The 17360-nt window shown below is 31.2% G+C and overlaps 2 protein-coding genes across 5 annotated transcripts; one reads left to right on the top strand and one right to left on the bottom strand.

Annotated features, from left to right (window-relative positions):
• Positions 1-445: 445 nt before the first annotated feature.
• Positions 446-4345, top strand: LOC111678212 (zinc finger protein 560-like). Its single transcript, XM_023439483.2, has 7 exons — positions 446-937; positions 1000-1060; positions 1136-1282; positions 1343-1625; positions 1772-1824; positions 2306-2858; positions 3925-4345. The coding sequence occupies exons 1-7, from the start codon at positions 584-586 to the stop codon at positions 4049-4051; spliced, it is 1578 nt and encodes a 525-aa protein (XP_023295251.2). The 5' UTR covers positions 446-583; the 3' UTR covers positions 4052-4345.
• Positions 4346-4858: 513 nt separating this feature from the next.
• Positions 4859-16819, bottom strand: LOC111678207 (nuclear pore complex protein Nup153). Of its 4 annotated transcripts, XM_023439476.2 has the most exons (8): positions 15941-16819; positions 14659-15078; positions 14291-14598; positions 9535-14209; positions 9341-9448; positions 8901-8981; positions 7076-7140; positions 6551-6725 (listed from the first exon to the last, which is right to left on the bottom strand). In XM_023439476.2, exons 1-8 carry the CDS (start codon positions 16037-16039, stop codon positions 6641-6643), a joined length of 5841 nt encoding a protein of 1946 aa, XP_023295244.2. In that variant the 5' UTR covers positions 16040-16819; the 3' UTR covers positions 6551-6640. The 4 variants fall into 4 exon arrangements, with proteins under 4 accessions (XP_046803567.1, XP_023295243.2, XP_023295244.2 ...); XM_046947611.1 differs by lacking the exon at positions 7076-7140 and having other exon boundaries at positions 4859-6725; positions 15941-16818; XM_023439477.2 differs by lacking the exon at positions 8901-8981.
• Between the last annotated feature and the right edge of the window lie 541 nt (positions 16820-17360).

Genomic DNA, 17360 nt, shown 5'->3' with positions numbered 1-17360 from the left:
TCAAATAAACAAAAACATATTTTGACAGAGAAGGTATGCAAATAAGAAAACAAAAAAATTATCAGCTGTTCGATTGCATATACCTGTTTAGTGTACACTGCTTTTGTCGATAGAACGCATTGTTATTAAAAATATGGTTTTTGAGAAATATATAATGATTTTTAAACAATTATTAAAAAAAAACATTAATTTTTCAAAAAATATATCTAGCACAAAATTTCATTTTTATCAATATATTAATTATCTCTAATAAGTTTAAAAACGTTTAAAAAATAAAATTTTTGTAATTTAAAATGTTTGATATTTTTATTTTTTATAATAAGTTATTAAATTGCTTGTAGATTTTTAAATATAATAAAGTTTTTTAACGGACATTTTTAAAAATAAAAATGCAACAAGAACGAACGTTGACAGCCTTGTGTACTAATCAAATAATAACACTTATCAGCTGTTGGAATAGCTCCACCTTACGTTAATAGTATTTAGTTGAAAAAGTATCTTTCAGTTTGCAAATACTTTAAAACACATAAAACGCACGGATAAAAAGCCGTTTATTTAATTTTAATAGTTCTTACTTTTTACGATGTCGTCTTTTACATCCACAAGTTGTAGGGCATGTCTAAGAGAATCATTGGAGGAATCTTATTTTGAAATGAATAAACAATGTTATTTCTCATCAGATGATCGCAATTTTGTGGATATTTTTAATTTTTGCACACATCTTCAAGTAAAACTAAATGATGGATTTCCCCAAAGGATCTGCAAAGAGTGTGCTCAAGATTTACAACAAACTTATGAATTTTTACAACGGGTCTTGTCAAGTGATAAGAAATTAAACATTTTAAAACGAGATAATAAAGTTTATTGTCATGATGATGATGTTACGATTAAAGATCCTTTAGAAAATGCTACAGACAATGAAGATACTTTTGATAATGTAAAAAAACAATGAAATTTTCCAAAATTATTAAGGAATTTTAATATTTTAGCTTTTTTTAGGACAATAAATCTGAAATTATTGAAGATAAGAATAAAGATGAATATTATCGTACTTTATTAGGTAAATTTTTTATTTTTATATCTTTATTTCTATTTTTAATGTTAAACTTTTATTGTGTGTTTCTTTTATCTCAAGATAACGTTGATAATACTGTTGAAGATCCCCACCACCAGCACAATAACAGCACTCTTAACTCCCCTTATCATAGTGACAGCAGCAGTAGTAATGATAAAGTTGAAGGCGATTTTTTCAAGTCAGTAGAATCACAAATTTTTCCCACAGGTTCGTTTATATGAAACTTGCGTTTAATTATTTTGCTAAAAGACGATTTTTGTTTTGTAGGTCGTTTAAAATGTAAAATCTGCAACAAGGCTTATTTCACCAATATTGGTCTTGAAGCTCATATGGATGTACATTTACCTAAGGGAAAAACGATTACTAAATCTTCATTAATAGTTGGCAAATATATAAAAAATAAGAAGAAAATCTTAAAGAATACTGATATTTCAGATGATGATGAAGAAAATACCAATGAACAGAGTGCTAAGACGAAATTGCCAAAACCAAAGAAAATGTTTCCTTGTGAAGTTTGTGGTAAACAAATGATATCTGCTTCTAAATTAAGGTAAACAATAATTTTATTATTTAAATAGATTTGTGGAAGTTGTAAGTTATTATTACAATTTGCATATGTGTCTGTTGAAGTAGTTCTAATTTCGAAGTTGTTATTCAAAGGAAAGTCGAAATAATTCCCTTAAAAAATCATTTCAGATATCATATGGTAATGCATACCGGCGAAAAGGACTATTTATGTACAATGTGCCGTAAGTCAAAATTATTTAATTTAATTTCAAATGGTCTTTATAAATTAAATAAACAAACTTAAATTAAGCGCACAACAGGCCCGATAGAGGCCTAGGTGTATTTCTTCGGATTCTCCTTTCAAACTAACTAACTAAATTAAATTTGAAAAATCAGTATTTCCAAACTATTTAAAAATATTGAAAAAATGTGTGAATTTATTATAAAAATTTTCAATTAAAAAAATTCTTTTTATAGAATTTTAACTGAAATTCACTACAAGTGAGTGCTGTTACAAAATTTCAGAAGCAATTGAAGAGATTTTTTCTATTTTAAAATATTTTTACATATGTAGCTGCTAATATTTGAAAAAAAAAATAGAAATCACATTTGAAAATAGTGAATATTATAGCTCTACTGTTTATTCTTTAGTTCCATTCTTTTCCAAAATTGTCATCAAACTTCTCTTACTAACTTATATCTTATTATTGTCTTTTCAAATAGCTAAAGCTTATTCAACGATATATGCCCTTAAACATCATATGCGCGCCCATACAGGAGAACGTCCGTATGAGTGTAAGTTCTGTGGTGATCGTTTCCTACGACCAACAACACTAAAAAGTCATATGCGTCGTCATACCGGGGAACGGCCGTACGGTTGTGATATATGCGGCAAACGTTTCATACAACACTCATCAATGGCAACACACATGAAACTCAATCATATGGATAAAACTATACCCTGTCCGTATTGTGATAAAAAATACGCCCGACAAACTGACCTAAATACACATCTGTTAAGTCATAGTGGGGATAAGCCATTCGCTTGTCAAATGTGTTCAAGTCGTTTTACACGACAATCCAATCTAAATAAACATATGAATCAACAACATTATGGTGACAATCATAATTCGGGAGATAAAAAATCTAAAAAGAAAAGTACAAAGGATGTGGTCAGTAATGAAGTTAAACAGCAAACGGAGGGGAATGATAATAAAAATTTACTAAAAGATGATTTTGTCGTCATAGAAGAACCAACTTGTTCCTCGCATTTAAAGTAAGTTCATAGGCTATAGAATTATGATTTTATTACCAAACCATTTTCATTCAGAACTGTAAATGTTTATAAATAGTTTGCCATGATATAGAGATAAAATATACAAATCTAAACTGATTGGATAATAAACATATGTACCCAGGAAAAATTGTATTAGTTCTACAACTAGTTCTAGAACACATGATTTTAGTCTGAACTTGTTCTAGTTTGGCGTTGAGACCAATGATTTTTGTTCGAAATTGTCATCTTCGGAACTGGTTCTGAGGAAGTGTTATGGAGTCTTTGGAACGCTTCTGGAACTAGTTCTTTAATCAATGATTTTTGTTTGAATTTATCAACCTCGGAACTAGTTCTAGGAAAGCTGTAGAGAACGTATAAACAAATATTTCTTTTTTAGCGTTTTTGTTTCAAATTATCAAGATAAGGAGCAATTTTTAGAAACTGTTGAGGAATTTTTACTATTGTACCAATGTTATTTACAAAACTTACATATACAATTCATTATAATTCTTCCGCACCTCTAATCTTTTAAAATATTTTCTGTAAGGATATACATACGTTATAAGCAACTTTCGCTTCTCTCGGTACCATTGAATTAGTGGGCTCTTTTATATCTTGTAGTTCAGTGGAATGCAAAAATATACATTTGAACGCGTTTTTAATTTTTTGACATTTTTTTCCAATTGATTCCAAGAAGTTGTTTCGGAAGTAGTATGCGTTCCATTGAACTAGTGTAGTAGCAATGTATAACTAGTTTCAAAGAACTAGTTCCTTAAAAGCTATTTAGAAGTATTTAAGAACCACAACAATATTCTAAAGAACGGGTTCCAGAAGTAATGGCGACACTACTAGTTCCAAGGCTGTTGTTTAAAAATCTGAAGTGGTTCTGTTTTTACTCGTTCTAGAACTAGTAGTTTTTAGAACAAGTTCTATTTTTCCTGGGTATGTATATTATTATCATTGTTAAATTTTAAATTAATTTAAAAAAAAACGATTTTGTACAAAAATAGAATTTCAACAAAATCACGGAATTAAATTGAACAAATTTTATCTAATTTTTTTTTAGTCCTACCACCCTTAAGACGCAAGAAACTGAATCATCATCCATTAGCAGTTTTCAACAAATGACAGTCATTACAAATGCACCGCCTGATGACCAATTAAATAATTGGGACTGGCCTAATCAGACTTAAAGTTCTACTTAAACTATCCAATATGTGCCTTATTAATATCCAAATGTAATCTTCAATCTATTTTTAATATACTACCAATATATAACTTTTTGCAAAAGAAATAATTTTGTAGTTATCCTTAAATATTAAAACAATATTACTCACTTGGTTAAAACTCCGTGTTTTTGCTTCATTGAAAAACAACTTTTATTTAGGATTATCAATATTTTTTTTTTTTTTTTTGCAATATATTTACTTATTTACATAAATTTAATTGTAATTTTTTTCAGTTTTTTTATATAATTTTTTCATGTATGCCATAAATATGTATGTATTTTTGTTTCTATATATCAAGACAGTAATAAAAAAAATTAAAAATCTCTTATATTTCAGATTATACACAAAAAAAATAAAGAAATTAGAACAAAATTAATATTAAAAAATAATATATTAATAATTTTTTAACTAAACTAATAATTTAAGAAAATAATGTATAAGAAGGCGTTTTAATAATAAAGGAAAAACAAAATGCTAATGTTTATCCTAAATAAAAAAACGTATTTTCTTTAATAAAAAGTTGATCACCAACAAATGCCTCACAGGTATAACTATAAGCAGAGCCTTGTTTGTGTGGTGACAGACACTAAAGCATTTTTAATGTTGTTTTGAAAAATAATTGTTTTTGTTTTAAATTAGTTAAATGAACAACAAAATAAAATGAATTTATGTTGGCAAACAATAATAGTGTGTAGTACATAGTTGTTAACAAATTAAAATGTTTATTTTATTCATATTTTTAATAAGAAAGTTGTTAAAAAATATATATAGTTTTTTGTTTAATTTGATTTTTAATAAAAATATGATTTTTATAACAAAATATATGTATTTACTTAAAGTGAAAACAAATGATTTTAGGGATTTTATAATCTCTTGGCCAATAAGCTGGTACGAAATGCAAAAGGAGTCGTTGGGAGAGGAGAGAAAGGAATCGGAATAAAGCAAATTATAAATTACCATATAATCATAAACAATCAAATAATAAAATAGAAAAAATAACGTTTTTTTAATTTTATAATAAACAAATTAAATAGAAACAATTGAATTATATTTTATATTAATTCTTCTTTCTGTATTTTTTGTTGTGTGAATATATAATAAAAATAAATTTAGTTTTATGGCCAAAAATATTTAGCTACAAAACTAACACACAAATGAAGCATCAACTAAAAAAAACAATAAAAATACAATAACAACTTGACATTTAGTACAAGCTTTGGTTAAGAATAAAAAAAGAAAAAATGTCCGAGGCACATGATAAAATTCTTTAGAATATTCCCGTTTTTTTCAATGATCGGGAAATTTTTAAAGGATCATGTTGTTGTGTAGTTGCATTTCTACTTGAACCTTTTTTCTCTCTTCCCCTCTCCTCTCTTTTAAAGTTTTTTGTTTAAGAGATGCTGTTCTAGTTGAGTTTGATATTGTAGATAAGACCTTAAAAATTATTTTATTTCTGTTTTGTATTACTAGGGTTTTTAATTATTTTATTTAAAATTTTTTCTGCATATTTTGTATTAAATTTTTCTTGTTGTTGGTTGTCACATTTTATGTATATAAACTCTGTAGCGTTTTAAAGTTGTCATTAAGTTGTAGATGTTGTGTATAGTACGACTTTGTTGCCAGCAACATGTTGCGTAGATTATGTTCATGATGAAGGTTCTTCAGTGGTAGTAGTTTTAGGAAAAGTAGCTGTTGTTTTAGAAGAATTTTTAGGATTTGTATATACAGACGTATTAGGTTTGTTAATCACCAAAGAATAACGGCTTTTAGTTTCCTGGAATTTTTTTGGTTTCGAAGTGTTATCACTTACAATCATATGGACTTTACGTCGAGGACTTTTAAATAAAACAGACGAACAATTTGATTGTGTTGGAGAAGTAGTACCTGTTACTGACGAGGTCAGTAACTTATTTTTGAAAATGTGCTTAATTTTTTCTTCTGCTTTTACTGCTCCTTTGTGAGTTTCATTAATTGAAGCGTTATTAATTTTTCGATAATAATTTAATTTTATCGGAGACACAGTAGTTCTCATTTTAACTACACGTTTAGTTTTTGTTTGCTGTAGTCCACCACCACCACCATTACCACCACTATGGACTATTAACTCTTTTGTAGTGCCTTCTTTTCCCTTTGCCGCAGCGGATGCTGATGCCGTTGCAATTGATGATGGTTTTCGAATGAGTTTGTATTTGTTTAAAAGAATTTTATTCTTTTGTTTTAAACTATTCATGGGATCTTCTGGCGTTTTGCGGCTAACATCTTTTGAAAATCTATTTGTTTGCAATAGTTGTCTGTTGCTGGCAACATCTGCAGTATTTAAGCCGCTGCAGCTGCTTTCACGTCTTGAGGCGTCGTCTGTTTCTTTATTAAATAATGTCTTGCTGAAGATTATGTCGTCTAGTTGTTGTTTTTGTTGTTGGCATTGAAGTTTTAGCTCTTTCTTATTAATACGGCTGCTAATTATGTTCTGTCTTAAGCATAGTCCTGTCTGTTCATGTTTATTTTGTTGTGATCGGTCCACGCTGCTGTTAGCGTTAGCTTTTATAATGTTCTCTACCGTTGTGTTACTCGTCTTATCGGTGCACGTATTTTCCGTTTTGCTTGCTGTGCGGTTTGGGCTCCTGGCGTTGGCGCTGGCCTATTTAAGAAAAAGGAATTAATTTTAAATTTTTTTTCATTAACTGTTTGTAATATTTCAAAGGAAAGGATGTGAAATAATATATGTATACATTAGCAAACACAGATCACAAAACAAACAAAAACAAAAAAATATTATTATTATTATTATCATACACATGAATTATAAATAAGATTTCGTTAATGATTTTTTGAAATCATGCAAATTTTTTGCATTATCTTATTTAAATTAAATTATTATATATAATTTACAATTTATTAGTTTTATGATCTAGCCGAAAGTATGCATCCTTCCTTTTATTGTTTGCTAAAGCTAATTATTTTTTGTTTTCATTAATAATTTGTACTTACGCGAATATATTACTTGTTACAGGCGCGGCACCTGCATTAAATTGGAAAGGTGCATTCGGCGTGCCCTGTAAAAAAAATTTCAAAAATTTTGTTTTTTAATTTAATTATTTTTTTTTAATTTGGAGCATTTGTGTTACAAAATGTATTAATGAAAAATAATTCACACGGAGGGAGTAGATTCTTTAACCCAAATACTATATTGTTTTATGAAAACTCAGTTAATTATTTATTAATTTATTTCAATAACCTAGCCTACATTTATACGTAAAGGTCTTTGTTTAATTGGCTTCTTAAGGATTTATATTGTCAGCCTATATTCAACAATTTTTCATGAGAAAAAAAAACTGAATTATTTTATAAAAATAAATTGTTCCTTCCAGAATATATTTTTAAAAAACCTTACTAATAATTATTTATGAAAATTTGTTTATATTTCGCTATTTTTAGCAACTTTTTTAAGATTTTTAGTTTACAAAAAAATAGTTGTTCAAAATTAACAAGTTTTCTTCACAGAATGAACTATTTATTATTTATTTTTAGTAATGAATACATTAGTTAATGCTAGAAGTCGACACTTACAAAGAGTAATTTAAATTGTGGAATATTTTTAGAAGCAAATTAATTTCATTTGTACACTGAAAATAATCCATGCTCAACTTTACGAAAAAAAATTCATAACGTCTATTTTCCTAATATTTACAAAAATTTCGTGTATAATACGAAATATTATTTAATACAACCCTTTTCTATTTTTATGAAAATACGAAAACCTTTCGTAATATTTTTTTCTTAAATTCTAGCGAAATTAAACATAATGATATTAATTATATTATGATTAAATAAAACTATAACATTTTTATAAAATTTAAGAAAAAGTATAATATTATTCTCGAATTATTTTCATAAAAAAAATTAAAATTCGTGTGGAGAATAATTTTGAACTAAAATTAGAAAATTTATTTTATAATGAACAAAAATGTTTGAATAAATTAATATTTCGTAAATTTTACCATATTTATTCAAAATTTCCTTTTTTCAATTTATGTAAATACATTTTTTCAAGAATATTTTGCATTATACTAAAATATTTCGTACAATTTCGTATATATTACGAAATAATTTCGTGGTGCGAAACCACGAAGCATTTCGTACAATGTACAACATTTTTCGTGTATATTAGGCATGGATTATTTTCAGTGTATGTACGTTAGTGATCGTTCTTTAGTTTATGAAATTCTGCAAACTTTAGCATTTTTACAAGATATGCTACGTTTGCATGTTTAGTTTGACATAAATAATATATTCAAGGAAATTGTATTGATGGTAAACAGTTTCATGAATTTTGTTCTTTTAATTTACCAAACTTTTATAATTTCTATTAGACTAGTATATTTGTCATAGATTCCATAATTTGCCATATAAGGCCCTGAAGGACTAGGTTTTTCAAATGAAAAACTAAACGTAAAAAAATCTCTAATAAAGAAAATCTCCGTTAATAAAAATAAGCATTTGCTATTTACCTTAAAAACTGGATTAAAGAATTCTTCCTATAAAAAGGTGAGGTGTTAAAGGTGGTTAGTAAAAATGAAATGTGTGTATTAGAGATACATATGTAAATAATAAACAAAATACAGAATGCACAATTTTTACATGCTGATTGCAGTTATTAAACTTAAACATCGTATTTTTTATATTAGATTATTTCAAAATTAAAATGCATTTAAACAATAACGAAATTTAAAATAATTGAAAATGAAAAATTATGTTTTTTCACGTTTAGTGTGTGTGTGTGTTTTTTTTTTTGTGAGTGTATTGTTTACTTTACCTCTAAAGCACCACGATTAAAATTGAAAACTGGTGCTGATGGAGTTGCGCCAAATTGAAAAGGTTTCGTTGAATTTTGAGACTGTGATATTTTTTATAGAAAATCCCAAATAACATTTGTTGTTTTATGTTAATAATCAAAGTTTAACAGTGGACGTAAGAACGATACATTGGACGATAGATAGATGATACGATTACAATTATTTCAAAGATTTATACGCAACAACGTTATTATACAAGTAGTAAAAAATAAAGAAAGAAACAAGTTTAAAATGAAACAAGAAAAAAGAGAAGAAAAGAAAATCAATTTTTTTTAAATATTACTACTTCATAACTACTAAGTATAAATATGTTTTTATATTATATATAGAATGTATAGAATAGTTTACTAATTCGTTAATATTACAAAGTTAGCATTTAAAAGAAAAGGATTTAACATACCTCCGCTGTTCCGGTAAAATTAAACGTAGGCTGTTGTGTAGTTGTTGTACCGCCAAAATTGAATGCTGGCTTTGTTGTAGACGCTGATGAACCAAAATTAAAACCACCCTAAAATTATTAAAATAAAATATATAAATAGATTAGATATCACATATTAACAAATTTAGATAATCCGATACAAAAAATTTGCTTACACTAGTACTTTGTGTTGCTGGTGCTGCACCAAAATTAAAAGCAGCCTCTGGTTTTTTAACTTCAGTGGTATTTGTTGTAGTATTGTTAGTTGCTGCCCCAAAACCTCCAAATGTAGTGGGACCCGAAGCTGCTGTACTTCCAAAGGTTGGTGTTGCGCTTGTTGAAGAAGCAGCACCGCCGAATGGCGATGAACCAAATGCTGGGGTTGGTGTTGCGGCATTACCACTTGAATTAGCTCCAAATATACTGGTCGCAGCTGGTGCTGAATTAGAGCCAAATAGATTTGTACTTGAGTTTGTTGGTCCCGATGCTGCTGCATTTGAAGCTGTTGCGGGGACCCCAAAAATAGACGATGTTTGCTGCTGATTAGTGGTACTAGTGCTAGATGAACCAAATGAACCGAATACAGAAGGTTTAGCAACTTCTTTATTTTCGTTTGTGTTGGGTGCAACAGCAGAGTTTGTTGAAGGTGTATTGTTTGCGGCTGAACCAAATACAAAACTGTTTTTAGGCCATGTTGTGCTAGTACTTGTAACTGAACCTGCTGATGCGGTTGTTGCTGCTGCAGAATTGTTCATCGCATTAGAACCGAACACAAAACCACCTGAATTTGACTGTGATGATTGAGATGTGCTGGTTGGCGCAACATTACCAAATACTGGTAGTGTTGGTTTTGTTTCTTTTGGCTTTACCAATGTACTATTGTTACCACCTGCTCCGCCAAACGACCCAAATACATTAGATGTGGTTTTAGATCCAAAAGTTCCGAATTGTGGAGTATTTGCCGAGGTTGAGTTATTGGTTGAGGAACTTACAGTAGTTAAGTTATTATTGGCAGGAGGATTGATATAGGAACCAAATATTGGAGTTGCAGAGGCATTAGATGTACCCCCTCCTCCACCAAATGAACCAAATATATTTGTTGAGGCAGGTGTAGTAGTTGTCGTTGACGATGTTGACAAGGATGTTGTTGATGTTAAGTTCGCAGTTGTAGATATGGTTGACGTGGAAGTAACAGCTGCAAATAACGTATTCGCTGTCGTGGTTGTCGCTGCTGCATTGCTTGCTGAATTGCTTCCAAAATTGAAGCCACCAAAACCTGTTGTAGCTTGCGTATTTGCAGCTGGTGTAGTTGCTGAAGACGAGCCAAAAGTAAACATTGGCTTTACAGCAGCTGTTATAGTTGAAGATGTGGTTGTTGTTGCTGATGTTGATGTCGTAGTGGTTATGGAACTACTGACAGTAGTTGCTGCAACTGTTAAACTACTATTAATTGTTGACGAACCAAAAACAAAACCTGAGCTTTTTGGAGGTGTGGCCGATATTGTTGTTGGAGCTTTAAAAGCAAAACTCTCTAAAGATTTCTTTTCCTCGCTTACGGTAGCAGTTGGCTTTACGGTCTCTATTTTGGTGCCAAATGAAAAACCCCCAGTTGTTGAAGAGGCTGTACTGGCGCCGAAACCAAACGTTGGTGCTGCCACGCCCGTTGGCTTGTCATTATTACTTACAGTTGTGTTGGTGGTGGTAGGAGGCAAAGTGAATTTTACACTTGGTGTGCTAGCAGCGGTATCGGAAGACAATGCTGGTGTTGACTTAGTTGTTGCTGTTGTTGTTGTTGTTAATGGCTTCGAGCCAAATACAAAACCGGTTGGAGCGGACGAAACAGCTGATGTTTCGCTTACCTTTGTAACAACAGTCGTAGATGCTGGGCCAGCACCAAATTTAAAGCCTGTAATTTTTGTGTTGGCATCTGTTTCATCATTTTTACTTTCACTCGTGGTGCTAGATATTGGTTTAATTCCGAATTGGAATCCTCCTTGAGCCGGCACAGATGTTGTTTTTACACTATCTTCTGTTTTACTAGCCAAACCTTTTCTTAAGTCGTCTTCTTTAGGTACATTGGCTCCAGTACCAAAACCAAAACTAAATTTGGATGCTGCAGTAGCTCCAAACTGAAATTTAGTTGATGACGAATTGGTTGGTTCGCTTGTTGCTCCTGGCTTAGGTTGCTCACAACAAGCACATTTTGTGCGATTAGCATCATTGCGAGTCATACAAGCATCACACTCCCATTTAGAAGCTTTTTGCTGAGCTGCCAATGTTTTGAAACCAACATCCGCATTTGAGTTAGCATTTGCAATACCGGTGCCAGTGGCAGAGCTAAAACCAAATTTAAATTGTGTTGCTGGAGCTGCTGTAGTGGTAGAGGTTGTTCCCGTAGCTCCTGGCTTTTTAGTTTGACAAGCTATGCATTCATTCGCCTCATTTTTATTAGAAATCATACATGTTTCGCATTCCCATGTGCCAGATTTTGGTTTAAAAGCATCACCAAATGAATTTTTAATTGCTGGTAATGCTGTGGTGGACTGCTGTGCTGCTCCTTTACGTGGTGTTTCACAGGCCACACACTTTGTGGCGTCCTGCTTATTGCGTATCATACATGCATCACATTCCCATTCATTTGAGGATTTCTTAAATTGTTGGCCAAATGTGGATGTAATTGATGCAGTAAAAGACAATGGTGTATTTGTTGGTTGCTGATTTGTTGAGGACTTTTGCGTGCGTGGAGTTTCGCAAGCCACACATTTATTAGCATCTGACTTGTTGCAAATCATACAAGCGTCACATTCCCATTCATTAGACGATTTTTTAAATTGATTACCAAAGCCAGAAGATGCATTTAGAGATCCGTTTATTGAAGAAGTTTGATCTGGCATATTTGTTTTAGGTGTTGTCGGTGGCAAGGTGAAAGGTTTACTAAGAGCATCTAAACAAGATCCCTCTTTAAGTTGAGGCTGTTTTGGTTGGGGATTGTGTTGTTTTACGGATGTGGATGTTGGTGTTACGACGACATCTAGTGGGGGACTAAATTTATATTTATCAATGTCATTTTTAGTTACACTCTGAGTTGGTGTTGAGACGCCAACAATTTGTAAAGGTTCAGAAAATTTAAAAGTGTTCGTGGTAGTTTTATGCGTTGAAGAGATTGTGTTCAGTGATTGAGTTGGAACAGGTGGTATTTTTTTGCTGTCTATTGAAGCAGATGTTTGTGTTGCGGTTTTTGTAGGTGTATTATTAAATACAAATGAGTTTATTTTAGATGATTCAGTTCTTGCTGCATTTGAAGTTTTACACTCAAGGTTGTTGTTGCTAGTAACAGATGGTTTATTCAATTGTATATCAATTTTGGGCACAGATTGCATAAGTGGAAATGCTATATTAGGTAAATTTACAGGTGGGGGTGGCTCTTCATCTTGCAAATCCTTTGTTGCTGCTGATGGTCTCATTGAATTTGTCACTTTGTTTCTTATTTTGTTGGTATGCTTTTGTTGGTCCTGGTCGTTGTTGGTATTTGTCTTTGTGGTTGCCAGTTCAGGTAAAGTGTACTCGGACGTTCCACTGTTTACTACAGAGTTTTGAGCAATTTTTCTCGCTTTTTCGGTAGTATTTTGAATTTTCTTCATTTGCAACAATTGAGACATTGTTGGTACTTGGAGTTCCTTAATGGGTGGCATAAGACCGCCCGCTGTACCTCTTCCGCTAGCATTTCCTGAGGGCTGTAGTATTACAGCCGGTCTAGTATAAGGTGTTCGTACTTGCGACAAGCGCATAGCTCTCGAAGCATTTAAATCACTTTCATTTAAGCGACCTTTGGCTTGTGGTGGTATCTGTAGGTTTGGATTACTTTTCAGACTACTTGCCATCTTTTTAGCTTCACTTAAGGGTGTGGCAAAATCATTAATCAAATCCAATATACGTTTGGCAGTCGACGATATTGTTGAATTGTCCCCAATTTGAGTGTTAACATTGTTACCTATTGAAGTATTCGATGATAATGTGGAGAGACTTGATGTTGGCCTTATTAATGTAGGTGTTATACGCACTGAACTGGCGCCTGCACCAGCTGTATATTTGTTATAAGCTGCTGCTCCCCCGTATGTAGTTTTTCCCTTGTAAAATGGAGAAAACGTATTTAACAAACGACTATCACTCAAAGCAGATGTACTGCCATATATTGAGGCGTTGAATTGACGGCGATTAAGTGATGTTAATGATAATGTAGAGTTATTTAATGGATTTGAAATGCCATGATTGGGGCCGCTGAATAAGGATTTTCGTCCCTCAAGGTGAGAATAGAAATTTAAACCATTTCCAAATGAAGAAGTACGACTACTGTTACGAGTATTTGTAGCTCCAGCAGCTGACATGTTAAAAAGACCAGTCTTCCGTTGTTGTTTATTAGATGAATTCGTCTTCATTACATCCATTGCACTTTCGCCGCTTTCTGAAGCGGAATCAATTAAAATAGCTTCATTTGATTCGGGCAATGTTGCAGCCTTCAAACCCGTACCATTTATTAGTTTTTGTCTTTTATTGACGGTAAAGTTATTAGAACCCCCATTGCAAGTATTAGCATTGGATTCCAATAGCTCCTCACGTTTCTCGGTACCATCACTACTTTGGACTTTATCTTGATCTTCTGACTCTTGATCTTCTACTTCGTGTATAGTAGTAGAAGTACGCCTAGGTGGTATACCCACTGTATGAGTGGCCGATAAATCTGCTTTAGCTGTTGACAAAGGCTGACGTTTAAGATGAGCCACAGTTGCATAAACACGTTCTACACTAGTTAAAGTCGAGGCAGAAGATGGGATATTTAAACTTTTACGGGAACTAAAGTAAAGAAAAAGAATAGTTGAATAAAATAGTTTATAAAGTGAATAGTTTATAGTGTTTTCAAAAGAAAAACATTACCTTATTCCAGAACGACTACCACCGTATGTATTAGAAGCTTCTGCTAGTTTATCATCATGTTCATAAGAAGGATTTGATATCAAATCAATGATATCGGTATTTAATGGTTTTGAGTCCTTTTGTTGGCCAAAGTTGAAAGCTGGTTCCTTCTTGCTTTGGTTCCCATAAAGATTCAAATTTGTATAGCGTTGATAAGACGACCTTGAAGCTGAAGTTGTGCTTCCAGAATTACGCAAATAAGAGCTACCCACAGCTGGTGTAGATGATAAAAGTGGTTGATGCCGTGTGATTAATGGACTATCACGAACCTGTAACATAAATTATTGCTTAAATTGAATTTGTTTAAATAACTATTATGAGACACTTACATCAATATTTAGACGAGATCTTTTTGCTGGCGGTTGCCTTTCAACATTTAAATCTCGCCTTGTTTGTTTATTTGAATTGTTGCTATTATATTCATCATCACTATTTTGGCTATCATCATCGTCATCATTCTCATCATCGACTTCAATTTCACGATCACGATTATGCGACTGCTTAACGTATAAACGATGATTATTTTCTTCATATTCTCTAGGACGTTGTACATCCTCCTCATCCTCGTAATTATCTTCTTCTTCGATTTCAATGCGACGCCTACGGCGTGTTTGCAAAGTATTTGTATTTGAACCACAAATACTACCATTTAATGAATCATTTTGTAGCTTTGCAGACGGTGAAAACCATTTGGAGAAACGATTGGGTAATATGCTCGAAACTCTCGACTTTACTTTTCCAATAATTGACTGTAAATGTAATTTTTGACGATATATAATAAATTTATATATGATAATTAGTTTTATTTGCAGTGAACAGGTAATAAACTAGTGAAAATTTATGTTTTTTTATTAATAATGAAACATTTGTCTTCATTTCGTTTTTGGCCTTGAATCTTGTTAAATGATTCGAAGTTCCATATAAGCAATTCTCCAATCAACAAGAGGATTACTTTATTTTTATATTAGATTTTTCATTCGCATGTCTAGCAAATGTCCAAATTTATTTTACGAACTTCCGTACTAGAATCGTGCAGCGGTTAATGTTTTATTTGATGAAAAAAAGACATTAGAAAAGGCCACTTCTGAAGAATTTATTAAAAGAAGATTAAAGCCTATATCTATAAAGTCTAAAAGGGTTGGCTTTTACAGTTTTAGGAGAGTAGTATGCTCCATGATCCAGACCGAGATTTCAACCATATGTACATAGTGGGAAAACATTATAATTTGCACTGAATGCAAAAAATGTAATTCTTTTTCATAAAATTGACAAGACTATATGCAGGCACCATTCATAAAGATAGGTTTACATAGAACATAATACACGTAATATAAAGAAATTTTTAAAAAACTATAGAGTATGTTGCATGTAATTTGTATGTAAACAAAATTAATGTAGTATATGGCATCCCTACAAAAACAACAACCTGACTACAACCTTGTTGCTGGCCTTTATATAAATGCATATTGTTGTATGTAGACAGATAGATATACAATAGCAAAATATGTATGTGCATATTTATATAAGGAATGATTAGACCAAGTACTAACAGTTTAAAATTCTAAAAAATGTATTTAGGTATAAGTAGTAAAGTTTTGATTGCCTACTTACGTTGTTAGCAGCATCTTCCATACTAATGTTATGTAGATTTGCATCGCCACTTCCATGTCGTGGAGGACTACTACTTTCATCATTTGCATACTCCGACATTTTACACTGCTAGTGATAAATATAGTATTTGTAAAATGTTGCAAACTAACGCTTGTGTTGAAATTTAAACACAAGCACCTCTTTTAATTCCCATACACCGCAACGAGGTTGTTATTGACGCATGCATGCACGCACCCCCTAGAGCTTGGCGTCTTCTGCTTCTTAAATTTTTTTGGTTCTCACTTTTAAAAGTATTTGATGGCGTTATACTTAAAGTATTAAGCACTGAATTATTTAGTAGTGTTTTTAAAAAGAATTACAGTTTTTAGTAATTATAAAAAATGCCAAATATCAACTCGTTAGCCTCGAGAATCGCGGGTGCTTCGAACACACAACTTTTGATTTTTTCATCTACTACTTCTTTGTCGTTTGAACTCTGGGTTCTCAACACACGCATATGCACGATTATATATAAATCTATCTCACTTTAACACATGCAGCCGCCAATTACAAACGAATTTCTTTTCTCATCACTATTTCGCTTTCGCAATTTTTTTTCTTTTTATTCGACGACTTAGATTTCAACTTTTTTCTTGCCTTCTGAACGTAGTGAATAGTTTTTTACTTGGCTATTTCGTTGTGAATTTTTTTATTTTTACACTGATCACCTTTAAATTTTCATTATAACTATTAAAACTCTGCGTTAAACAATGAATTTTTGTTAAAACTATAGTTATAATCTGTGAAAATTTAGTTTTTCTATGAAGCACGAATAAACGAGTAAAGAAACGCGTGAACGACGAGCACACTTTTTTTCTTCATCGTAGTGAAGAAATGGCGGACTAGAGGTTAGGGTTGTATTTTATACAACAGTGTTGCAATTTGGTGTATTTAATTTAGATAGAAAATAAGATTTACACAAGATGGCGCCATTCTATAAATAGTTTGAAATCATTTTAGATTATATTGAATATATTTTCATTTTCTTTTTTATAAATTTTAAATATTTAACGAACTAATTTAAAAGTTAGATATAATTGACAGGTTTTGATATTTATTTATATATATTATTTTTTTAATTTATTTTGCATAATTTATTTAAAAAATTATTATATTTTATTATATGTATATTATTTTACTGGTTATAAAAAAATGAAATTTAAATAGAATATATAATAAGGGTTCTTTAGTTGAAGCAAATTACAACTTTTCGAATATTCAAATTTTTCTATACATGAAAAAACGATTTTCCGACTTTTTATAATTCTTAAAATGTTTACATATTAAACTGCCACTTTTTTCGACAAAAAGTAAAGTTTGAAAATAGTGGGAAAATTTTGACTTTGTATGCCTGGTTCACACTAGGAAACTTTTGATTTTG

Source organism: Lucilia cuprina, chromosome 3, assembly GCF_022045245.1.
Source record: "Lucilia cuprina isolate Lc7/37 chromosome 3, ASM2204524v1, whole genome shotgun sequence".
Classification (NCBI taxonomy): Eukaryota; Metazoa; Arthropoda; class Insecta; order Diptera; family Calliphoridae; genus Lucilia; species Lucilia cuprina.
This window is presented reverse-complemented; position numbering and strand designations above follow the sequence as displayed.